The 27,313-nt window shown below is 37.5% G+C and overlaps 1 protein-coding gene across 1 annotated transcript in view; it reads left to right on the top strand.

Moving 5' to 3' along the window:
• Positions 1-27,313, top strand: part of RALYL (RALY RNA binding protein like) — a 178,380-nt gene that overhangs the window by 111,965 nt on the left and 39,102 nt on the right. Inside the window, exons 2-3 of the mRNA XM_074145926.1 lie at positions 6,366-6,441; positions 26,872-26,904. Of these exons, the coding sequence (XP_074002027.1) occupies positions 6,366-6,441; positions 26,872-26,904 (109 nt within the window). The remainder of the gene's footprint in view (positions 1-6,365; positions 6,442-26,871; positions 26,905-27,313) is intronic.

Consider the following 27,313-nt stretch of genomic DNA (forward strand, 5'->3'; position numbering starts at 1 on the left):
CAGTTCCCTCTATCCTCATGGCACTGTTAATCTTCCGCATGTTCAGAATTAAAAAGCACTTGTGAGGTAGAAACCTTTTTCTCTGGGTGGGAAACAGAGCAGTTGAAAAATTGATTAAATTAAAAGCATTTTCTTACTGGAAGACTAAACTTGCCTGCATCTATAGTTTGGCTCTGGTGGGGTGAAACACTCATATGACAGTGAGCTGCCATCGCACAAACCTAACTAGGGATTTCCACAGATTTTCCACACCCGAACTCCCGCGGCTGTTACAGCTGGTCTGCACATAAGTGGCTGTGGCCACACAGTCCCATGTACCTGAGTCTGAAACTTTTGCATCTGCAAAACTGCAGTGTGGGTTTTCCCACAGAAGAACCCACGAGTCTGGTACCGAGGGGGATGAGTGGGGAGGATTGCCACCAACAGGGCTTCCTAGCCATAGGAAGCACTTCACAAGATGTGGCCTTTTCTCCATAGTACCCCTTCCCCTGCAGCCCAGTACTCCAGCCTTGCCCCAGTGTCATCTGCAGGGATTCAAGTACCAGCAGAGAAGCAGGTCGGAAGGTCTCGGCCACTGCCTCTGCAATCTCAGCAAAACCCATGGGCAGTTTTCAAGAGGCCACAAAATTAGGATTTTCCCCTTCCCCAGGCAGGATGGGCAGGGCAAGGACCACTGCTGGTCACATACCCAAATGGGCCAGAAAGGTTTGCCCAGTGACTGTGCCATTACTTGGGGCGGGAGGTGCAGGGGTGGCAGCAAACAGACAAAACCCAAGGCAGGCCAATGCTCTGTGTCAACCGTGAAGCATATCGGCATCCATTCGGAGATGGATGAGGGGAGACACTGCTATCTCCAGGACCCTGAAGAAATGGTTTGTGATGGGTATGTAGACAGGAGAGGATTTCCCCTTTTAGCTGTCGCCTATCCTCACACCAACCCAGTTCCCTGGGGAACAGAAAGAGATTTTCCAGCAAGACAACGCCTGACACTTCTGTTACTGAATGGTGTTAGGAATGATAGCTTATATAATCCTATAGCCTCATTTCAGTTTAGCAGTATTTAATGAAAGAAGAGCTGGTTCAACAAAGCAGTTTCATATACTATTCAACAAGCGGCTCTTTCTGTATGAAGCATTAACAATAGCTGTCACCTTTGTACAAAAAAAGGCTTCCAATTACTTCAATGCTGAGAGAAAATCCAAATGCAGCTGAGAGGCCCACAAGCAAATTATTTTTAATAGCATTATGGAAAAGGAAAACGTGTGACCCAGACCTTCATTTAATTTTTTACTAGCCTTGAAATTAATTTGAGTTTGTGTTCAATTTTCTGGGAAGTTTCTTCTTTACAGCTGTTGAATTTGGGCACAGAGTTGAACAGAACTGAGAACTGTCCTTTCCTTTCCAATTTTTTTCAAATTTCAGTGCTAGAGATGAGGACAAGGGAGGAGATGACATGTAATTAATGTAACATACAAAAGAAAAAAGGAACTTTATGATGTAAAAAATGTCATATGACTTCATTAAAATTCTTTTAGTGCGCAGCAGGGAGATTTATAGGACTGGTAGTTGGAAGAGTATAAAAGAAAGCTAGATTAACATTAACTTTGCTGGTGTTCATTTATGCTATAAATCACATGACTAGAGGCTTTCACTAAATTGCATCTGCCTCTTGGTCTTCCTCTTCTGTCCTATATACTTTGGACCATCTGAAAAAGAAGAAAATGCATCCTGATTTCCCTATACCCATATCTCTGTCTGGATTTAAATTATACATTCATTGTGCGAATTCTTTCTCTGTACGTTAATTTTAGTTACCGTTTCTTCCATTAAAGGTTAGTCTAAAGCAGAACTGGTCTGGAAGTACACAATAAAACCCCTTTTCATCCAAAATTTGGAGTCAAGCAACTGTGAGGTTTTTCAAGGAATGTCTCAATTTCTGCAACCATTTACAAGAATGGGTGGAAGATCATCTGATGAAAAATGTCTTAGAAAATTAGCTGTTGACCTGCAGAGACCCTTAAGGTTTGCTTAGCTCCAAGTCTTGGTTCCCAGCCTTTCTAACATGGAGCCCACACTCAGAGGCCATATCAGTAATAATTATAGGAACTTGGAACCCTTCTCTTCCACTGGGTCTTACCCTGCAAAGCAGAGCGACCGCAACTAAAATGCCAATTCACAGGGATCCCTAGCTCATGTCAGTTCTCTCCCTATGTGTAGAAATTTTATGAGAAAGTACTTGTTAAATGGAGCTAAAAGTCATGCCAGGAACCACACTAACAATTTAATACAAGAGATAACTGAGTACTAGTGCCTGGGAAAGGCACTATTTAATTTCATAGTATAGATGTAGCCTGAGACATAGGTCCTGGATTTGCAGCAGAAAGCTTCCAAGTCCCGGTTTTCATCGGTGGAGCCAGTGCCTGTTGCAGGTTCCAGTTTAGGACATCTGTGTTTGTGAACCAAAATGGTTGATTGGTTTTGTTTTGGGTTTTTTTTTCAATAAAACTTTTTGAAGAGTCTGAAGGGCGGGTATACTGAGAAGCCTTGAAATATTTCTAGGGTATGAATACACTTCAGGTATCATTGCTTGCACTTACAACGGTTGTTTAAGAGCAACTGTTGTCTTCAGGAACAGATTCTCAAGTTGTTTTGGCAGCAAAACTATGAGTGAAGCTTCAAGGCTAGCTGATACCGCCTCTCCAGAAATGGGATGTTCATGCACCAGAGTCTCCTTGGTCATTACTATACAGCCTCGAGCACAGTCAGGCAGTGGTAGGAAACCGTAAGAGAAGAACGGTAGATCATGCTGTGTTGAGTTGCTCTTTCAGACAAATTTGTGTTGCCACTGAATACAACCACTACTCTCTCTAAATGGTTTGCATGGGTTTTTTAAGTCATCTTCTTCTCATTGATTTCTACGCACTTTCCAGTATAATTAGAAATAAAATACTGTGTTTGAAAACAGATATATTCTACTCATGGCATACAACCTTGAATGAAATCTAGATCTCATACCTCAACTAATCTCTGCTGTGCTAACAAGAATAGATAAAACTGAAGATTAATTTCTTTTAACAAAGAAAGTAATCTCATTTGATTCTGAAAACACAGAAAGAGCAGGCTGTTGCTTTACTATGTGGTGTTGCCTGCACAGTCACTTAACGATTCTTAGTCATTCCTTAATATTTGGAATTTCAGTGTTGAGTTTATGTTAATGTTGATGAACTGAGCATTTATAGTATATGATCAGAGAAAATACTGCGAGAGTCCCTGGACTGCTCCACTCCCACATAGAAACAATGTGAATGTCTCTGTCCTTTGCCAAGTTTTCTGGTTCATATTCATGTACAAGTGCAGTAGCTAATCTTACAGAATGAGGAGTAATACCTCTCTGCATTCCTTGGGGTGGAATCATGAGCGCAGGTAAATCTCTGTGCTGCAGCCAACAAATTTATTTGACACACAGTTTATGACCTAGTAGATGTAAATGTCTGCTGTGAAACTAATGATGGATGAAGCAAGAGAACAAGTTATCTCACAAGATTTCCAGTTGAGCTAGAAATAATCTATCCTGTGAAATGTTGACAAGTTCACTTCTAATCTTAGTTAGAAAATTGAGGTTGGAGTAGATAGTGCTGAAAAATAATGGGGTGAAAATCTGCTCTAACTTTTCAAGCCATTTCCTACATCCATTCTTAACTTACGACAAGGTGCTTAGGGAGTCACAGAGCTATTCAATCACTTTCATATTAACAGAAAAGCCCCATGTGCACAGCTTTTCTATGAACTATTTCCCGTGTTAAAGAGAAATTCTGGCTATTACTGTCTGTATAAGGTAGTTCACTGTTTTCAGCCAGTACATTCAGAGAATTAAGTGCAACAACTCTTAACTGATTCTGAATAGCTTTACAGCTGTGTTTTCTTACAGCGTTACATTTCTGACAGTATTTGATTAAAATAAAGGGAACACATAACAAACAACCCTTAGTCTTCTACACTACTCATCTTTGTTAAAAGTGGCTGTTGTAGACCTGCAAATATAGGTCTACAAAAATGATCATCAAGATAGTACTGATCTGTCCCAGAAGGATGTGAAAAAGTTTTTAAAGTCCTTTGATGTTCATATGCCTAAGAATAGTGACCTGGGCTGTCGCTCTGAATGGGAAGCAGATGAGACATGAAAAATATGTGAAGATGAATCCCACAGCCTCAGGTATTTTCCAAGAGCAGATTATGATTCTATGTTTTTTTTCCTACAATCTGACCTAGTTGTAGTAGGAGATGGTGAAAGTCAATACAGTCAATGACCTTAAAGCTGGCATATTAAAATAGTGTGGAAAGGTCTAATTATCATAAAGGTCACAGAATAAAAATTTGGTTCCAATTCTGTTATTTCCAGGAGCCAATGGAAATGCAGCACAGCTATCAAAATTCCTCAGTGACTTTCAGCAATGCTTGATGTTTACTTTGGGTCAATATTAGTAGAATTTGTATTTCTTTAAATAAGGGAATCATAGCTGAATTTTTAACAACCAGGGAAAGAAGTCATTATGTTTAATAAAGCACTTGCTTGAAATTAAGGTCAGGAAAGCATTTCAAGGCAGTATGAAAAGTGTTTCCAATATTCATCCAGCTTCAGAGTAAGAAAAACAAGAAATTTAATATTTTATAGAAAACTACGATTTAAGAGTAATACAGCTCCTACAAAATGAACTACAATCAGATTTAATTTCAAAATGCTTTATATGGAGAAAAAATTACCAAAAAGTATATTTTGTAGTAAATAGTTCGACACAAAAAGTTTTCATTGCAGGACCTTTTATAATTTTAAATAAATGTTGGTTTAGCTCAAAATAACAAACTTAAATGGAAAAAAAAATGTTTAGAATTCTTTGAAATGTTTGAAGAATAAAATTTCCAATGGAAAAATCTTATCTGTCAAAAAATCTGAGGGACACACATTTTCAATGTATCTGATTGTTAAAAAAAGTCAGATGGATTATTTTTTTCACTTTGTGTGAAAGCAAATTATCTAGTCTTTTACTGGTATCTCAGGCTTTTACTGCAGCTTTTGAGGTCAAGACTAGCTTAAATAAAAATGTCTGGGCATATTCTTAAGTTAAAATCACTGTGCTGGGCAGGGATGCTTCCTCATTCTACACCTCAGCTGTCTACTTCTCTTTTCCCTCCAGTACACTCAATTTCGGGTTAAACAGACTTTACTGAGAGCATGTGTTTCCTTGAAAGTCTTGACCTTGGTGATTCCACAGTAGATGGGATATGTTGTTCTGTCACAGCAATTTTACACTAAAATAACTGATGATTTGTTGAATGTTACTCTTTTGCCTATTAGTGAAACTAAGGAGAGGTTTAGCTCTCCTGAGTGACAGCTGACTGAGAGAAACTGAGGAGAGGTAGCATCACTCAGATGGCAGGGAATTTGTTTCCTAATCAGAAGTTTTACTTTATCCACGTGATTTGTTCTAATAACAGTTTTGCAACATCCAGTTGGAGCGGGGGGGGGGGGTCTTTTAATGTAGGTTTGTGTTTATATAGACAGCTTCTTAAGCTCAAGCAAGGTATTCTCTGTAGAAGGGTCTGTGCTGCTTTTTCTGTGTGTAACTGTTACAAGCAATCAAAACGGTGGACATATATTTCCTGGTATGTCTCTGAGTATGATTCAAAAGGAGAGAGTAATTTGAGAACCAGCATGACTAATGTCTGTATAAGCTTCACATATTTTTAAATTTCAAGGATAAATACCTGGGCATAATGTAAGAGAACTTTTTAAAAGTGTGCACAGGATTTCTGGTGTTGTTGAGAATTATAAGTACATGCGTAAAACACGGTATGTGCAAAACCAGATTTTAAAGCCAGTGCGTTTTTATACTTGGAATGGGGAAAAAAAAAAAAAAAAAAAAAAAAAAGGTATAGTGAAGTGGAAGTTACAAATCAGCATGCATTTCTCTACATCCTAAATGGTAATTCTTCAGAAGCCATTATAGCCCTACACAACAGATTTTGACTTGCGATCATAGTTTATCTCTTCATCTATGTTACCATTCAAGTCTCCTTCTGTAACAGAAATGCATTATTGGCTTCAGCTTCATGAGTGGAAACTCATGTTTAAAAAGTGTCAGTTACCAATAACTGATTTTTTGCCTAAAATCTTCATGCATTACAGTAAGAATTTTTAGGAAAGTTTTATAGCATCAATCCAGAAGCGGTAAAAACTAGGTAGGTGTTTTAGGTATGCTGTCCATTTTCACTGTCCATTGCTCATTTTCGGTGACTTGAAAGTGCCTTTGTAAACTCACGCTAACTTCCAGACCTTTAGCTTACTAATACCAAATATTTGCTTTCAGATATCAACATGGCAGGAGAACCAAAACCATACAGACCAAAACCTGGCAACAAGCGGCCGCTTTCAGCACTTTACAGGTAAGTGAGATTTCATCTCAACTTACTGCAATTTAATTTTTATTAGAAAAATGATGATAATCTGAAATGTATCTACCACTGTCATTGTGTAGCCCATGAACGAGACAAAGGAATTTTTTCCCATTGACTCTTTGATGTTTGCAAGAAATATAATCACACTGAAAGGTTTTGAATGTGAGTAAAAGAGTCAGTATTGTAATGTCTGACACTATCTGGTGACTCACTTCCAGAGATACTGTCCGTATGATGCCTGTCTTAAAAAACTAGCTTATGCCAATTAGGAGTAAGCCTAGCAAACAAAATTCCTGACTAATACTTAGAAGCAATGATCACAATATGCACATAATACCTCTCTTTTAGTCGGAAACAAACACCAGAGTTTCTGTTTGCTGTAAATAAAATAAAACACTTAGGATATTTAAATATACAAGCATTCAGAAGAATAGATAAAACTAAATCAGTCGGACCACAATTTTATTTCTTAGTGAAAATACCTCATGTTTTACTGAGGCCAAAAGGTGGTGTCTGCCTTCTCAGTATACACATCATGGATGTTATTTGCCAATGCAAAAACAATGCAAAGGAAAGGAGTGCAGCTTTAAACTGTAAGATGTATTGCACATGGAGTCTTGCTATATTAAAACACTCTTTGAAAAAATGTTTGATAGTGACACTTCTTTAGGATGAAGTAGCAGAACGCAATCACCTTGCATGGGTTTTTTTCCAGGGTTGCTAAAGCCACTGGAGTTGTGCTTGGTGAGCGTTAGATTCTGTAAGACCCCACCCAAGTGCTCAGTCTGGAATTCAAGCTTTGAATTTAAACATGTGTTGCATTAAAAATATAATGTTTATTTGTTTATGCACTGGTAATTTAATTTTCCCTCCACACCTCCTTTTTTCTTTTTCTGAAGTGAAAATGGAAGTGTAGGAGAAGAGAAGCAGACCTTAGGCCCATATAAAAGTGTAACGTTTAACGAAATTATAATGAAGTACACAATAAAATACTAAATCTGTCATTTACTAAATCTACTAACAATAGGACTGGTGTGGCAATTTGTGAAGTGTTTATTAATGTCTTCACTTCTCGTACTACAGTCAATATTTTATTTTTTTTTTTTTTAAAGTTGAGCGCTATTTCAAGTTTTAATCCTTATGCTTTATTACTTGACTATGGTCTCCTTCTTGTGACTATTTTATTTGCAGGGTTCTGTGAAAAGAACTAATAGTTTCAGAGCAACAGATCTGGTTTCTCATTGATTTGTATGTCAAGGGTGAGAACTAACTTCTAACAAGACTGGACTTCTTCCTCAGGTGTTCAGGCAGGCATTGATAGCCCCTTTCTCATATTTCCCGGGTGACTTTTTCATACAGCTTGTACAAACCTGAAGAAACTCCCATCTTTTTTTTTTTTCTTTTTCCAAATCAGTCAATCTTAGTGAAGCATTCCAGATTGTTAAGGGGATTGACAGACAGACGTGCACACATGCATTTCTGCTCAATAAATCTTAGTTTTCATAAACGTAAATAGAGAATTTATGCTCCAGATCCATAAAAGGAGTTAGGACTGATTTCTACTATGGCTGAAGTGCAGTAACAGCTCAGTCCCGAAATCAGAGATGCTTTAGCAGGACTTTTCCAAGCCTGGTCTCGTCTGAAAGCTTCACCCGGAAATTCAAGGGTGGGATCTTAGAATGAGACAGGCAGGAGGATTTTAGATCTGAGCTTGCGTTCTACATAATAGTAATGTGAAGTTTTATCATATATCTGCCCTTAGCTGAAGTGATAGGAATATTACTTTTGGAGAAGACAACCCCTCTTTTAACATTACTCTCAAGTGCAAGCTGTTAAACTCTAAGTATTACTGGTAGTCATGGTCTACTGTGTCCCCATGACAGGATTTCAAAAGATTTTTGAAGGTGTTCTGTGGTTTCTGGCATGTATATGCACTTCCACCTCTTAGCTTCTGAATGATTTCTTATAAATACTTGTTCTACACGCAAAACAGGGAGATGAGAGAGACCTGTGGAAAGTTCTGAGTGAACTTTAAAGAGAAAAAAACATCCTAGGTTGTGTTCTCTCACGGATCTATTAATGACTAACTCTCTAGAATATTATGAGAAGTTTTTTCAAGCAACTAACTGAAGCCTTCACCTGATGGCAATGGAAAACTTTCATTATCTCAGTATCTGCTAGCATATTAATATGTGAGGAGATCAATGGCTTATAAAGTTCTTGACAATGTTGAGAATATTTGCTTATTTCAAAACATGGTACTGGATCTGTCTGGAATGGAGTTAACTTTCTTCATAGGATCCCATATGGCGCAGTGTTTTGGATTTGTTACTAAAACACACCAGTTTTGGCAATTGCTGAACAGTGTTTGCACAGCCTCAAGGCTTTCTCTTTTTCTTATTCTGCCTTCCCAATGAACAGGTTGGGCGTGAGCAATACCTTGGGAAGGAATACAGCTGAGGCAGCTGACCCAAACTGGCCAAGAGGATATTCTAGGATATTCTATATCATGTATCATTCTCAGAAATAAAAACTGGGGGGGTTTCCTTTTCAAAGTAGCTGTTGGTTTGAGACTGCCTGGGTTCCAGTATGCTTGTGGGAGATGGAAAGTAATTGCCTTTGCATCTTGGTTTTTTCCCTCTTTCCTTCTCTTATTAAACCACATTTATGTCAATCCATGAGTTTTTTTTCACTTTTGCTTTTCTTATTCTCTCCTCCATCCCAATGGGGGACAATGGTAAGGGGGTGAGATAGTGACTGTGTGGGTGCTCAGCTGCTGGCCAGAGGGCTTAGCTACTTGACCCACAACGTGGGGAAACTTAAGAGGGAAGAGGTTACTTTAGATTTGATTTTGACTAAGAGGAGGAGTGGTTAAAATTTAGTTATCTCAAAATATTCACTGTGAAAAGGGAGGACTGAGAGCAATAGAAATAGGATAATGGATTTCAGAAAGGGCAGACTTCAATGAGCTCAGAGAACTGGTAAGTAGGATCTCTTGGAAAGAAATTTTAGGGACAAAAGGAGTGCAGAAAATCTTGCATTGGCTGAGCTTAAGGTAGAACAGAAAATTCTCCTGAAGCAGAAGCAGCAGAATAAAGGAATAATATGGCAGGATCAAGTTCCTTTCACACACTGAAAAATGCAAAGGAATACTACAAAATGTGGAATCAAAACCCTGTGACTGGAAGAGAGTAGAAAAGAACAGCAGTCATCTAACTGGAAGCCAGAAAGGCTAAGGCACATGACAGTATAAAAGGCAACAAAAAGATTGTCATTAGAGTAACTTCCTCTGCTTTTTTGTACTGCTGTTACTTAGCAGGAAAGGAGAGCAGATAGTAGATGATACAGAAAAGGCTTCTTTTGCTTTAGCAAAGGGTCAGCTGACCAGCTATTTAAGAAAATAAATTTTAGCCAGAGGGTATGGAATAAAAGAACTGACTAACCAGCATATGAATAAATGAATTCAGTGGAAATGGTATGATGAGATTCACCCTGGAGTGCTTAAAGGACTAGCTGAATCTGTGTGTGGACTAGTAATGATTTTTTTCAAAAATTTATGGAGGTCATATAAGATAGAAAACCAGTAAGTGTGGGGAGGCATTACACCTATTTTTAAGAAGAAGAGGACCCAGAAAGTTATCAGGTCAGCCCAGCTTTGATTCCCAGAAATGTATTAGAACAAATTGTTAATTAATCTACCAACACCTAGAGGATAGTAAGTTGGTAAAAAATCCATCATAGGATTATCAGGAGTAATTATGTTGAAGCAATATAATTTCCTTCTCTGACAGGATAGCCAATTTAGTGGGTAAAGGGGAAACAGTAGATATGCTATATATTCATTTAAACAAGCTTTGACACTTGCCACATATGGTATTTTCATAAACATGTTCAAGAAACTTGGCTAGAAGAAGCTGTCTCATGGTAGACATACAAGGGGTTGGAAAAACAGTGACAGTGTATAACATAGCATTAAGGATAACAACTATTGTTTGTTCAGCCTCCTTTGTTACAGATTTTTAAAGTGTTTTTTGATATTTGAGACACATTTAAGGTAAGCACGCAGAAGTGTTGCACAGGATTGTATTATTTTATTTATTGTGAAGTACTTGAGGCTTCTAATTTGTTCAAAGTACTCTGCAAATCTGAAGAGAGACCTGCTTCACGTTTATAGCTGGACACGCACATGACTAATTAATACAGAGCAACCGATGTCTTATGATGTTTTATAGCCATGTAATTTGTTTATGAGTCCAAGTAATTAGATCCACTTCTGCCTGGAATGGTATGAAAATACTTTGCCATGCCTCAGCTCAGGTTCTACTTTCTTTTTTTTTTATCATTTATAGTTTTATAATCTGTGTGGAAATAATCTAATTTAATCTCACCTATGTGAAATTTAGCATGAGCCTAAATGTGAGACATCTTTTTTTTTCAGCTATAGGAATGCAAGACACATAAGCATACATAATTTCTTCTTCGACTTATACATGCAGTCATTCACATACCCAGACTCCCCTTTGTTCCCTAGTTTATTATTCTGTTTATACTTCTTTCACTTCATATACTTTTCACATCTTTTTGATGCTAGCATTGTTGGTACAGTTCATCAAAAAAAGACCACAATTAAAAGCAATACAGAGAATTTAAAAGGCATGATGGACCTAATGAAGTCAGCAAAAAGTTTTGCCATTTGACTAGAACTTACCCCCACCACTTCTTCTTCTTTCTTAAATGCAATTTAATAGTCTAATTCTGACCAGCTGAAGATCCCATTGATCACAGCCCTTGACTGCTGGAAAGCAGACTTGAACTCCTTGTAATAATCTCATGATACACTGTCCCACAGAGGAGAGGGGGCCAGAACTCTCTGATTTCCAAGGATCACCTCCTTCAAGTTCAAGAACGGTTCATCCTGATGAACAAGAAATCAAGAAAAGGTAGCAGGCGGCCTGCAGAGATGAACAAGGAGCTCCTGGGGGGAAAAAAAGAAAAAAAAAGGAAAAAAAAAAAAAAGAGGAAAAAAACCCGCAACATAAAAAAGAGACATAGAAAGGTGGAAGTAGCAACAGGTGACCAGGGAGGTATATAGAGACACTGCCTAGGCATGCGGGGATGGAGGTAGAGTGCTGTGGAAGTGGGTCAATGTCATTGCAAGGCCACTCAATCTGTAATAAAAAAACTTCAGTTTTGGATTAGGCCATAAAAATACATGGAGAACAGAAAGATTTAGGCTTTGCTTCACAAAGCTGCTAAACACATTATTGACTGTAAGCATACTCATTGAACAAATACAGATACGCTTAGGGTAGTGCTCAGGAATCGGCTTATATCTACCATAGCTGTTTGCTCCAGCAGCACTCCTCCTGATTTGCATTGCTGTTCAGTATGTGAGGGGGGGACCTAAATCCCAGAAGGTTCAAAATTGTTGTGAATTTCCTTTTTTAGCACAGCACTTCTGCAGAAAACCAAAGGCCTGACAAATCTGCATCTTAAAATTATTTTACGTCTTGTTATTTGGGTCTAGCCTCAAGCAGAAGTTAGTTTTACTGGCTAATCTTCATATCTTTGAAACACAAGGTGAAGAATAAAGGTGCTGACACAAATGTGTTAACGCAGTCTTTGGGAGCATTGTTGTCGTAAAATAAAGGATCACACTTTGTCTTTTTAATTTAGTGGTGTTTTGATCAGTATTTCACTGAAGCAGTTCTCTGTCAGCATATGAAAGGCCATTTACTGTTTTTTTTTTTCCTCTGGGTTTATATCCCAACATACCAAAGTAGAATCAACTGCAAATACTCTGCTGAAGTGGCATTCTGTTTCTCTACATCATAAAGGAATATTTTAACTATTTACTGTTCATTTCAGTCCACCACCGTGTTACACAAGGTGTTAAAACACATGGTTTGAAAGCTTTTTCTCTGTTTCGGAGGTCTTTGCTGGGGTTATTAAAACTGGACGAGGCTCTTCTAGTTCTTAACTCTGGAGGTTGCTAATGGCTCCATCCCCAGTTGCTCCAGGAGTGGGCCTGCGACCCAGGCCAGGAGGAGCAGGGCAGCTGTGCACACACTGCCTGTGGCTTGCCTTCCCTCAGGACAGACTCACCATATCCCCTCTGTGCAGCTGTCAGCATGGGGGTCGGCTCAAAGTCTTCTCTGGCACCCCTCTAGCAGTGACAAAGATGGGGGAATCTGAGGAGACCGGAGGGAGCACCGATTTTTGAGTCTCTTGAAATAATGAGAAGACCGTGTTGCAGGCTAGCGGAATGGTGGGATCTTTATTGTCATGAAAATGAGGGCAGCTACTGCAGATCCCACTGCGTGAGGTGCTGGGGGGACCTGCTGGTGACCACACAGGGCATGGGGAGCCAAAACTAGCACAGTGATACCAGTACAACTGGGAGGGAGTTGGGAGCAAACTGTCCCAGATCACATCCAAGTCTGCTTTCCGAGAAAACTAGTTTGTTTGGCAAAGACCAACTTCCCCCAGGAGTGAACTAATATTTGTATAACACAGGAAAGCAAGAGACTAGAGTTTGGAAGAAAACTAGGAAGGCAAGTTACCTGCCATTGTCAACGTATCCAGTCACTCTCTGCTCTACATAATTTAATATTGTAGTTGACATGTAAACATTTCCAAGACCAATTTAGCTAAGACTAACCCTCTCCATGTGGGTTATTTTCACCCTTGCGAAACTCCAAGCTTCCTCATAAGGCGACAATAAGCAAAACTGGTCTTGGCCCACAGCCAAATCTTGAAGGCCCAGTGAGGAGTTACTGAAGGCCCCATTCCTCCCAGTATTCCCATTGCTGGCTGGGCATGAAGTCACCTAGCCTGGTATCCATCCAGGTGAGACAATTAGCAGGATGGATTTAGTGGACAGATTAACAAGACCAGGAAATACTGAGCGAAACCATCTCTCACCGTGTTGCCGTGGCTGGCCAGATGCCTACCTAGTGGTGGCCAAGATCCAACAGCACTACCAATCTATAGCACATGCTGGCCCTGGAAAAGGTGTCCCTTGAGGGCAAGCTCTTTCCAAGCTGGTCTCTGAAGTTTGAGGCTTACAGTTCAGCGCTCCCTGCGTGGTATTAGGTGCCACAGTCATTTTCCCTTCCCACCCACTTCTCCATGTAGAGACTGCAACTGAAATTTATATTCATGCAACTGAAATTTATATTCAGCATGCTTGATTTAACATGTTACTAATTAGCCATATTAAACAGCTTTTACTTTACAATTTCATAATCCCCATGGTCTCTGGAGGAAATTATTTTATATAAATGTCTAATATTAATACATTGGAAAGAGATGCTCTTTTATTTACATGGTATATCAAAGTTTTCTTTGACAAAAATACTTTATTAGTTTCCTCAGTACATTTTACTTTAATAATCTCCATCACAAAAAGGATTGGATTATGTTACACATCTTGCATTTCCTTTGGTTTTGCAGTTTTATTTTACAGCAGAAGCTTAAAGAATTGCTTACAGTTTTTCCCTACTTGCTTTCTGCTTCTCAGATTTATTTTAAGATATCGTTTATAGAGTTTGGTATGGTTTCATTTGCCTCTCAGTCCTCAGAGCCCTCCATTATTTTGAGTTGTTATTCTGAGCACTTCTGGGCGCCCTTCATTTCAGGAGAAAGTGTGAAAGGCACAGTGATGGGCAAAGTGATTGCTTCTTCCAGGGTAGGAGGCTTCTTGACATCATTCTTCGTTGAAAGCATAGCATAAACTCAACAAATTCTGTGCCAAAAAAGCATTACTATTCTATTTGAATACTGCAGTATTTTGCATAATTGCTGCCATAGTGTGCCACTGGCAGTGTGTTAGCAATATGCTTTAACCCACTGGCATATAATAAAAATAACTGCAGGTATAAGGATCTTTCTTGATTGAATATTGTCCTAGCTTTCCAACAACTTGCTTCTTTATTGCTTCTTTTTCTTAATGCATTTGTGTGTCCATTTTTATTGCTGGCCTACAAGATCCTAAAGACACAGTCCACACAACAGAAAATAAAACTTATCAATTATTTTCTTATACTTTGCATTTGCATTAAATTGTGAATATGCCTCTTACATTTTTCTACAGCCTGAATGAAAAAAAAATCATTTATGCTTATGGAACTTAATTTTTTGATGAATACATCATATTAAAATTACATAATGTGATATTTCTTTTGAATCAAAGTGCTTCTTTTTTACAGAAATGTATCTTCCTAAATCCTTTGATTACCCTCCTGCATGAAATAAGCTATTTTATTTCAGTGCATTGAAATGAATCTGAGTGTGGCTCTACAGCTCTTCTCCTGACAAAAGATCTAGCTTCCATAAAGCATTTCTAGGCACGTTTAAATGGAGATAATTTTAAGTCCGGTAGGATATTATTTACATTCATTTCATCAAAGAATGTTCTCAATGATTGCATTTGAAGCAGTCATTACTGTACAGAAAAAATGATCATTTAGTCTGAAATTCTCACTTAAAATCACAACAAACTAAATTTTGCTTGTGTCGAGAACTTAAGTAGCATTGTCAATTATATTAAAAATGTTAAAAGGCACAAATACAAAGCTACAGCAGATGCAGTGATTCAGTTTGGTCTGGATTTTTGTTTATTTTCTTTAACGGAAAAAGCCCTGTGTCACATAAGAAAAAAATATCTGCTGGTGGAAGGCAACATGTGCAGCTCTGCATTTCTCAATTATCTGTGTAACTACAATCAATTTGGTCCCAGGGATATTTAACGAACAAATCCATGTGCTCAGAGGGGTTGGGAGAAGCACTCAGGGCTATACATTTGCCCTTTCACATGATCCCAAGCATGAATGTGTAGCACCTGATACATTTAGAGAGGGGAAAATGAGAGGGATCTTAGGTCCTTAGTAACACCCAGGACAGCCTTTGCTGTTGGGGACAAATCACAGATAGAGGAAAAATACTGAAATATGTCAAATACACTTGTCATCTTGATTTGTTCTTTCAGTCATATTATTCCTAATCTGTGTGATAACTCCAGTAACAACCAGGACAATAAAACTGTCTTATCTTTTTTTAAAAAAAAGATCTCCCCCTTCACTATTTTAAAAATACTGCTAACTCCCTTTCAGAATCTATCTCTAGTGACTACGGGAGATATTAATTCTCAGGTTATCAGTATATCCTAAATTTTACATTTTTCTCATGTTGTTCACCTTCACCAGAGTTTTTAAACTATGGGCTTGACTTAGATCCATTTTGAAGTATGTTCTGCATAGACTGAAAGATTATCACTTGCATTTCTTCTCATCTCCCCTCAAGTTATTCTTTAGATTTACAGACCCTTTTAGCAGTTTATTTCTTTTCTTTGTTAAGAAGAAGGCAAAGACACCAACTTACACATCCACAGAGGAGCTGCATCCCTTTTCCTAGCTTGGTACCTTTCCTCTTGCAAAAGATGATATATGGTATCACATGGCTGATGCTGTTTTCTTCCACAAAAGCCTGGACATCATAATCACACTCATGCTCAGAGATTAGCAAGTTTGGAGAAGAATAGCCTGTTCTCTTACTATTGTTTTGGTTTTTTTTTTACCTTAGTGTTTAATCTTTTTTCGTACTTTTTTCATCTCTTATGAAACCTGAAGCAGTGTACTATAGCTAAAGTTCCTAACTGTAAAACCATCTTATTTTTTTCATGGTTTTTAATCAGTTTATATCACAGTGAAACAGAAATATATTCACAATCTTCTTATGGCATTTCAATTATTATGACTCCTGTCTTATCCAAGAATTTATGCTGCTAATACAAATGAAAACCTTTAGTTTATAATTCAAAAAGTAAATTCCTAAAAGATCCAGAGAACTGATGGCTTTGCCTGAAGGCAAACAGAAATAGCACTTCTAGTCATTCATTCAGTTTAAATCTTGACAGTCTGAGCCTTGTTCCTATCAGCTATTACATGTGAGATTTCCACCCCTTATTACTGCATGGCTGCTTACATTTGATTTAAGAAATAATCAGAATTTGGATTTAGTGTGTTCTAGCAGAAAGGCGATGTGCTTCTGTTAGCTTAAAAAGAAAAAGGGTAGTACCTACAACATATTTTTAAAAGTCAGAAACAGATGCCACGATCATTTTTCCACATTTGAGCTTTAGTGAAGCAGGCTTCGTAGAAACAGTATCTGGTTTTGCAATCACTGTTGTTTGGTAACTGTCTTATTAACTTTATAGAGGTCTTAAACGTAAGAACATAGGGTTCATGACACAGAACAGAGAAGGAATTGTCCTAACATGGCAAATGAACAGCAGGATTCTTCATTTTCAGGAATTTAGTAAACCCTTAATTGCAGCAGTAATCAGAGGTGCAGGGGAAGGCTGTGCTTCAGAACACCACTTTCTGGGCTAGTAATTAGGCATTGGGTCTCCCATAATGTAATGCCTCTAATTGAACAGAAGGCTGTAATTCAGTCTGGGAGCTGCTAATGTACTGCAAGGGCACAATTTAGGTGGCTTACAAACAGCAACAGAAATATGATGCTGGATTATAGATTTAGTATTCTGTGAATAAAATAAGGAAGGCTATGTAAACGAGAGGCTGTAACTTGTGTATTTTGAAGTCTTATGAATAATATCAGGAGAAGAGATTTGAAGTGTATTTAGTTTAGAAAAAATAGATTGCTGAGTAAGATTACAAATAGCACATTACAAAGGGCTACGCTGTGTGCAGCACAGATGGACAATAGCAACATATTACTACACAGTGAATTATTAACAATGGAATTACCCCACAAGTTTATTTCCTGGTGAATCCTTCTAGTCTTGGAATATACTGTCTGAAAATATGTTATCCAGCCTGCCAGGACTGATACTTAGATAGCTCTGTTGGTGCGTAATGTGAAATGTTATTTTATTTTTTAAAGAATAGGTTACAAACTGCATGCCTTTTTGGTAGATTAGGTTGCTGATATTCCCAGAACTTCTGGCAAAAGCACTGGATATTTTACTGACAAGTAACAAATGTATTCATAAAGGTATGCAAATTTATTATGAGTCCTAGGAAATGAACAATTTATAATATCTATTGGCATAAAAATGTGTGTTGCATCTTTCAGTCTTGCAAGACTGAGATTATTCTAGGAAACAGCATGACAAACATGAATCATACATTGTCAGAGCAGTGCCCCTCCTGTAACTACTTTTAAATGTTAGCGGTGTCATTGAGGGAACAGGAGATTAAGCCTCTACCCTTGGGATCCTCAAAGGCAATGCCTGCATTAACCTTCATCTCTTTGTGACTACAAATAGCCATGCAGTAAAGTAGTATTGATCGCGTGCATTAGATCAGTCAACACTGTTTTGTTCAGCCCACCCTGATGAACTCATTCCAGACGTTTTTAGACCAGTACATATTGACCTGAATGTTCTTACTCTGATTTAGAGCAGAAGAGGGTCAGGTGACACCAGCTTCATGCAAAGGATGATTAAAGCTCTCAGAAAGAGGACTTGAAGGTAGATAGCTAAGCACACCACTATGGGTTTTTTTTCAAAATTCTTTCTTTTGTTGGGAACATAGATTTCTGCAAAATTTAGCAACTATTAGCATATTACAGGAAAACACAAGTTAAACATGACGGTGGTGGCATGCAGTTACCTTCATTCTCCAGAGTTTGTTTCCTTTGCTCACTGGAACAAAGGTACCAAATTGAGCACGTCTGCAGTTTGGGAAGGGGATCAGAGTCAGGAGTGTTCTTACCTGAAGGAAAACCAGTTCTTACTCTTGATTCTTGCAAGAATCTCACTTTGAAACCAACCATTCATTTCTTCATGACTGGAAACATCATACAGATGTGGTACACAAATTAAATTCAGTTTAGCTTCCTTATCATTCTGTGGGGTTCAGGAGACTTCTCTTGGGTGGTGTGGGAAGAAACTGTAGTCTATAGCTATCTAAGAAGGTGTTCATATGTAGAGTCTGAATTAATTTATCTCCAAGTCACAACTTAGTTTTTCTCAGACACACTTACCAATATTTATCTCAGCTATGAGAATCCATCCCAATGTTTCTGTTGTCTTTGCAATTTATGGATTCATAGAGGAAAATACAGTAGTCAGGTACACACTATAATCAGCTAGTGAAACCCTATTAGATGGATATGACATTATTTTTTAGCTCTAGCTCTCTGAAAAGATTATATTATTATAAAACCTTCAAATGACTTAGAGCTTTTGTGTTTTCCTCTCTTCTTGCTGCCTAAAATTTAGGCCACCCATTAATGAGGATTATTGGAAACTATTTCCTTTATTGTTCTTCCCCATGCCTCCCTTTCCTACCACAACCCCAGACCCCTTCCCTCCCATGTCTTATAACAGTAGTGCACTCAGTATCCAACATGACAAAGTACATTTTTACTGGTATATCAAAACCAACTTTTGTATATGCTGATTTATGTTTCATCTTAGCCTCTTGCTGATGTGAAAATTAGCATAGGGAAAAGGCAGTCTCTTTAAAGCACTTCTTCCTTGTATTGGAAGCTACCTTTTATTCAATTTTTCAACTGTCAGATTTTAGAGATAATTCAGTCACACTGATAACTGATGGCTAAAGATTATCTATCCTATGAATTCATGCAGAAATAAATCCTAGGAGCCCCTGAAACTTGTACTTAAGTCAAGATTTTGATGTTTACAAATTATGCAACTAGATTCAGATTTTTCTAGGAAACCAGCTAAATTTGGTCATATGCTATGTACATCTGCAACAAAACTGTTTTATAGAGTAAGGCAGAAGAAATTAAAAGGGTCAAAACTTGCTTCATCTTGGGCTGATCTTGAAAACTCCCACAATATTCCATCTGGTTTTGGGTGCACAGTGCCAGCGTGCCAGGTTAGACAGGTTGACATCAGGTACCGCAGGCAGTATCCTATGCTAAGTGTTCCTGAAAACCTTTTCCTACACGGAGTGCCCTAGCAGTATCCTATCATGGGCTTAGGCACTAAGTAGAACTGGCTAAATAAAATGCACTGCATCAATAGTCAGTGACTTCTGCAGGGTTTTTTTTAAATTAAAAAAAAAAAATTTAAAAAAACCACAAGTTGATAATTTTGCACATACTTCTTCTTGTCCAGACACATAAAATGCTTAAAAAGTATATTATATATATGCTGAGCCAAACACCCCATTCCTTTATCTTCGAAACTCTGAAAAGGATAACGGCAGCTCCATCTTGCAACATATTAAATGCAAAGTGCATTAGTGCAAACCAAACCTTGGTATAAGCACAAGAACTCATAGGCAGAAAATGCTCCAACCATGCTGTCTCATTGGGGACCAACCATCTTTTCAGTTTTCAGTATCACAAGACAATAAACAGTGTAAGATCCACATAGCTATAGATATATTGGAAATTGGACGCCTTTCGGGTGCAAATTTTTTCTCATGGGCTGGGGAAAACCTGATGCTTCAAGAAGTGATCTAAGTTATTTTCAATGTTAAATAAGCAACCTTCTCATAAATCATAAGTTATTAGAAAAAAATAGGTCTTTTTTGTCAGTGAGAATGCATAATGTGTTGCGATACTTTCACAAGGGACTAAATACATATTTTATATATATATATATAAAGGATTATGTATAGGTCTGCATATAGACTCTGGTAGCCAAAGGGATAACTTTATTTAAGTAAACCTCTGTTTATCCCTAGAGTGCTTACTAGCCTAGTAGCTTACTTATTGAATAAATTCTTCAGAAAATTAGTAAAATTTTGTTTTAGTAAATTTAAATACTCCAGTTGTGACCTTTAATCAGATTTGGATTAACTATGATCTGACAGTAGAAGAGATGAAGCACGTGCTGATTGAAGGACATTGCTCATTGCCACTGCAACGATTCAGAGGAGCTAAAGAACAAAAGTGCAGAACAAAGGAAAACCTAAGGCATTTCTGTGTGAGTGCCAAAGTCAATTTTTACTGTAGCATACAACTTGTGTTCCTCAGGTGATAGCTGTGCCTCAAGTGGGATGTTGGGACATGTCACTAGTTAATACTGGCTAAAATGGAAGTTAGCCCGAAACACCCCTGGAACAGATATTACAAAGAACCTGTGTGATTTAGGACCTGCTTGGCAGACAGGGATTAGCTCCTGAATGCTAAAGACCTCTTGCAAAATGGGAATTAGGTGGAACCACCAAGGAATTATGTGGCAAAAATTATTTCTCAGGAGTGAAGCACCAATAACTTGCATACATGCTTATTTGGAATGGTGGCTTTTGTACTTGGTTCCTCCTGTGTCATCTGGTATTTGTCCCAGACTTTCATAGTCTGTGACTCCAGTGAGCTGTTGCAGACAGACAGCCCTAAGGTCTACATATGCAGAAAGTTAGGTTTCTTGTCATGGAGCAAAAAGGATCTAAATGACAAAAACTCTGGCTCCTAGATCACTAGTAAGAACCCCCAGAGTTGGAAGCATCAGATCCAGCTGATATTTTCAAGGTAGAAGTTCCAATTTCACAGAGGACATGTGGAGGACCTAATAACCTCTGCCTTATATATGGCATTTCCATCACTCTAAAGCTCCTTCTCATCTTTTAAACTTTTAATTGCCTTCTTTTTGATTGTCTCCATCTACCCCAATCCTGTTATAAAATGCTGTGCCCAGAGCTGTCACATTGCAGCACCTGAGGGATTCATCAGCTCTGATGAAAGACATTTTAGCACGTCCCCACACTAAACAGTATCTCAGGTCTTGCACTCTTGAAACTTTTTTTTTTTTTGCAACACCTAGAGAGTTATCCTCCAAACCATACACGTATAAAGTAGTTCTTGTTCTCAAATTCTCACTGGGTTTATCTTTTCTTTTTTTTTTTTTTTTTTTTTAAATTTGTTTACACTGATATCAGATTATTTCTCCAATATATCAAACAATGCTCAGATTTTAATTATGTTCATTGTCTGTTAAAAAACAGCTTTTTGTCATCTATTTTACACACATAGTCTCTATTTTGTTGTTCAAATCATTTATTTGAAAACTGAACAAAACATAGCACTGAGTGTTCCTAGTATTTAATGTGCCCCTCTTTGCTATTAGCATAGTTCTTTGTGTATGGACATGTTGGGGTTTTTTGGCTTAATGTATATTTACCTTAAGGTAGTTAGATCATATTTTTGCAGCTTGAATATGAGACTCTCATATAATTCAATATCAAAAGCTTTAAAAATCAGGCTAAATCTTACCTGTCTCTTCTTCTATCCACTAAGGCAGTTATCATATCAAAGGTGTAAGTTTGGACTGAGAAATGACATTTTGAGCTTGCAGTACTTCAGTCTGCATCTATGGTTTGAGGGATGTATTTTATTTTGTACTAGAATTTTTGTGTTTCAACAAATAACAGAAGCATATAGCTCTGTGGAATAGGACTTCCCAGGGCACTCTTATATTTTCATATTAATACAGTATTTGGTATTACACAATAGTCATGAAAACAATACAGTTTGTATAGTTTTTCTAACCAGAGTCATCAATTGCAATGTCAACCACCAGTTGGAAGTGAAACTTATTAAATTTATTAAGAACAATTGGAAAAGTTGACACAAAGCTGTAAATTATTACTCCATACCCTCTGCCTCTGAAACAGTACTGAAAAATTAGATCTTCTATACAGCTGGTCTAACATTTATTTATTCCAGAATATGACAGTGTCTCTTAATAAAACTTACCAATGTTTAGAAAGATATTTATGGAAGTTTCAGAAGACATAATAAGCTTTTTCCGTAATTCTATCTGACAACAGGTACTGAGGTCCAGAAAAATTATCTTTGGTTAAAACTACTTTAAGTCACAGAAACTATTATAGGACAAGAAGGAAGGAAGGAAGGAAGGAAGGAAGGAAGGAAGGAAGGAAGGAAGGAAGGAAGGAAGGAAGGAAGGAAGGATTACGTAGTGTACATAAACAATGGCTATTTCAGTCTCAATAGATAGTGGAAGTTATATGAAATAATAGTTCTTCTGCAAATTAAGATGTATTTATTAAGCCTGTTTGTATTTTATACAAATATTGGGAGTTACCAAAAGTTATAATGCATATGCTTTAAAAGGGAAAGGAATTAGGGGACAAAAATGTGAGGAATACTGCTTAAAAATTTCTGAAGGAAGATGTTTTCTGATCACTAATGACTATTGACTTCAAACTACAAAGTCAACATGCAGAGAAAAATGCAACTATACAGGCAATTCATCAAGTGACTGAAGTCCAAAATGCTTTTTAGTTGGCTTGACTTTCCTACATGGCTTGAATGAAAAGCTTGAATCCTCTGGATTCCTGACAGAGGTATTAACTCTTCCAATCCCCCCAAATGCTGCAGTCTTCATTCATGTGTTTTAAAGTCAAACAGAAAATGTGTGACTTCAGCAACACGTTCAGGTTATCGTTCTTGGGAATTCTGATTTGAAGATTCTAACTCAAAATGGTGACTCGTCTAAAAAAATTTTGATTCCTGACCATCAGTTTCCCTGATTCAGGGAAGGAGAATTCAGGGAACAGTTTTATTATATTAAAAAATCAGAATAAGAACCCTAACAAATGCCTTAAATTCCACATTTTTTTTTTACTAATTCCTTAGAGATGAAATTATATGGTCAGCACGAGGAAGAATATATTGATTCATAATGAGTTACCTAAGAAATGCTTGGCTAAAATCCATTTGCTTGTGTAAAGCACAGATATTGTTAGAAATGTTATCCAGTTTTTCCAGTGAATAGCTTTTAGGAAGGAGAGGGGGGATTCTTTAACAAGAGATGATTTTGATTTATGTATCTTGGGTCAGGCCTCAGATATAAAAAGCCATCTTGCCTGTAATCTCAACAGGACAATTATGCAAGGCAAGTGGAGTTTACTTTGGGATCTTCCTGTCCTTAAATGATTTTTTTACAAGTCGAAGAGGAATTCACATGCCTTTAGTCTAATCATGTTTCCTTGTATGTTTTTCTGCAAACCTTGAAAAATTTGTCCATCTACATGTTCAGTCCATGTCAAAGGCAGGATTTAGATAACTGGCAAACTTTAGATACACACAAACTTAGCAGCAAAGAAAATAGTGAAATATATTAATGAGAACTTGTAAAAAGTCTCTCCAAAACAGTTTGCAAGGGTTAAAATACTAAATGGGAAATTTCTAGGGTCCCTATTTTAAACACAGGAGTGTGACAGTACTGTAGCATATCAATGGGTATAAATTGATTGCCCATGCCTGTTTGGTTTACAGTGACTGATTTTAATTGAGCAATTTGCATAGTATAGAAACCCTTTTTCCTCCTGCAAAAACTTAACCATTATATGTAGATAAAAATGTGAGACCTTTCAGAAAATCAAAAGGAAACACAACATCAGTCTGCCACTTCCCAGCCGTGCTACTGATTAGCCTGCCTCTCTCCCATTCAAACTGATGTATTCACTTGACATTTTGACAAACTGAAATTTTCTGATGGGAAAATAATTTCAGGAAAGAAAGAAAAATCCCACTCACTCCAGCTTCATTACCCTTCCTATATAATTAAAACATTATCCCTTTTGTTTACTGTAGGAGTTGCCTAGTATTTCTTGCATGCTCGATACATTTTTGCAAGAAAGAAAATATCTGTTTTAACATTTTTCCTGAAGGGGTATGACAGCCCTTCTCCCAGTTTATCAGGATTATGGTTCTTGAGATATCATATTTAATTACGCAAAACTTCCTCAAATCCCTGGAGAATTTGGTGTACTGCAGGCTAGAAAGAAAAAGGTAAAAAATCTACAAGATATATTGATACACTTCACCAGTAAAGATGATATAGGGTGTTATTTCATATGATGTTGAAGTTTTAAGAACTTTATGTTAATTTGTCATATACTGAATTACCATTTTAAATAAAAGACCAACAGATAATTGTATTCCTTTACTATGAGGAACACTTGAATTAAAGTAATGCAGCAAATTATCTAAAACCATTTAGTTAAATATACTAAAGAGGGGTCAAACCTAGGGCAGCGCTATTTAAATCAAATTGAATTCCATCTTGAGAATGGATTTCAAATAGATTTTTAATTGCGGTATTTTGTCCATAGGGCTTTCTACCACACGCTTTTCCTTTGCAAGTAAAACCCAGCAGAATGTCCTCCATCGGGGTAGTGCCAGGTCTCTCTTCATTGTAAAATTTCTGTATTATGAAGTATGTAAATATGTTATGAGGCTTTCATCCACTGTTCGTTTTTCTTATAGTTAATCTCTCAAGCCAAACACTGGGTACTTCCCACGTCCAGTTCATTTCATTAAGCAGAAAAACAGGAAACAAAACCATAACACTAGTTGGGCTTTTCCTTAACAGACCAGCTGCAAAGATGGTGCAGATGTTTTGCTGCAATGGTGTGATCCACAGCAGGAAAAGCTGGTCTGTGAAGTCGGCATGGTGGCTGCACAGGGCCAACAGAAGAAGGATGTGACCCCACACACAAAGAGCCCATCACTTTATTGCTCTCTGGCAGTACTGCCGAAGCACAGAGAATGCCAAGCTAAGCATTTTCTTGGTGCTATGAGGGTTTTGGTGTGCAGCATGGTAACCTGGGAGGGATAGAATTCGTGACAGCGCTGGGGTTGCCCTGGAGAAGTTGTCCCTCTGAGCACAGGGATACCGAGCTTTCAGCTTCCACTGTGCTTCCAGGCACGTGCAAGCCCATCAGTGATCCCCTCTTCTATTGTTTGACTTCCATGTGGAAGTAAAGATAATGGAAACTTCAGAAAGAAATGGAAAGGTCAGGTATAGCCATGAGGACAACAGAAAAGTTACTATGGTTTGGATACATTTTGGCCTTTCCTCAAGCCTTATGCAAGTGTTCCTTACCACCACTGGAAACCTAAGCCCAGGAGATTAAGTTTGAAGTACATCAGAAGACGACATTGTACATGAGGTCAGGCTCCTGAGTTATTTCCACTAGTGATTCTGGAAAAGAAGATGAAAATGCTTTGCAAAAAGATGACATGCAGCATTTTTCAGTTAAAGACAAAATCATACAATCGTTTCAAAAGCACAGTGACAAGTTCACCTTTTGTAAATACCTTTCTGGATAGATGGCAATAACTAAACCAGCCTATCCGTTTGTGAGTTTTTTGGACAAAACCTTTGCTAACCGAATTTGGTTGGCTGTAAATGTACTAGCTTTTTCTACAAAGAATACTTGCAGGAAAGTTTCGTTCTTAAAACATTGAAAAATCATTTTCACTATTTTTGTTATAATTAGACCTGTTCAGGTATTTTCAGGTATTTTGTTGTGGGAGTGAATTTGTTTCAGATGGGAGGGGGGACCACAAATGAAATGCTTAGTTCCAGATACAACATACTTTGTTTTGTTAGGAACACACTTTTATTAAAGGCTGTGAAAAGACATTAAGTACCTGGCATTTTTATCTGCAGTTCTTCCTAGCACAGTACTCTCAGTGAAAATTAGCACAGTAGAGAGCTTTTGCATCATTTGTATGTCATGTAACCTCTCAAAATACTTGAGTTGTAAATTTGCTTTAATTATTTTCATAAAGGACCCTAAAGTCACATGCTAATGGTCCTAACAAGCAGTTGATATTAGTAAACTCATTGCAGCCAGGACACACTACAAAATTAAGGGCAGCCAGTTGCAGGTACTGGAGCAGAAATACAGTAAAATAGCATAGACAAGGTTTTTAAAATCTGTCCCGGTTGGGTTGAAACTAGTAGTAGAAGCGGCTCCTGCCAGTGTGCAAGCAGTGCAGCTCCTCAGAGAGAGCAGCAACAGCAGGGATTTGGAGAACAACACTTTTAACAACTCTTTTTAGAACTGGGCATCATTCCAGGTCTAGCAAACCAGTGGCATCCGTGTCCAGCGCAAGGCTGATCATGGCAGATTGTGTCAGAAGTTCTCATGATGAAGAAGTGACCATGTCGTGTGATAAGAGAATGCTAGAAAGCAAACAAAATTGATGTGGAAGCCCTCAAATCAGGAAAGTTCTCACACCTATACTAAATGTTATGTTTCAAGTTTTTATAAAAAAAATAATCAATACCTTCCCTAAATCATGGCCATCAAGAAAATAAGATTTTACTTGAAAAATGTGAAAAAGGACAAAGAATTGGTTGTTCACTATAGCTTTCCCTGTAAATATCTACAGAAATCATCTGAATCTGTGAAATTTAAAGGGCTTAGATCTGCTACTTTGTAAATATTTGATTTCTAAACCAAGTTCTGTTAGGTAAATGGGACTTTTTTTAAACTAAGCTTCTAGCATAATGGATCGGACCCTTCTATTGTTGTTAAATTGTGTATTGGTCACCAGGTAAATTTGATACTGAGAGCAGCTGTTTTAAATTCATCGTATAAATGCTCTGAAATACAATGAATATATATATATTTACAACTTCTATTATTTACTTGACAGACTTGAATCAAAGGAGCCCTTCCTGTCTGTTGGGTAAGTAGGAATATGTATATTTCCATGTATATTTATATATTCAACTATCATACGATATAATCCACGAGATTATGTTGAGCATAAACATCCTGTTTCAACATCCCATATACCTAAGATTAGAAAAAGTACTTATTAGTCAATAAAGTCAGCAGTTGTGGATATCTCCCTTCTTAAAAAACATGAAGTATGTCTTGCTTCTATTGACTAACCAAAATTTATACTAAAAGACATAGGCATTAAATATTACATTGAAAGGTAGCTGGTTTATTATTTTGTTTTCACTGATCTTTCAGTCAGAAATAATTTCAAATATTGTCTATACCACTTGTCTAAGCCCCTGAGCAAATAATTGATATTTTCCTTTAAAATAAAAGTTTTGTGATACTTCAATAACAGAAATAAAATCAAA

The sequence above is a fragment of the Numenius arquata genome, chromosome 3, assembly GCF_964106895.1.
Source record: "Numenius arquata chromosome 3, bNumArq3.hap1.1, whole genome shotgun sequence".
NCBI lineage: Eukaryota > Metazoa > Chordata > Aves > Charadriiformes > Scolopacidae > Numenius > Numenius arquata.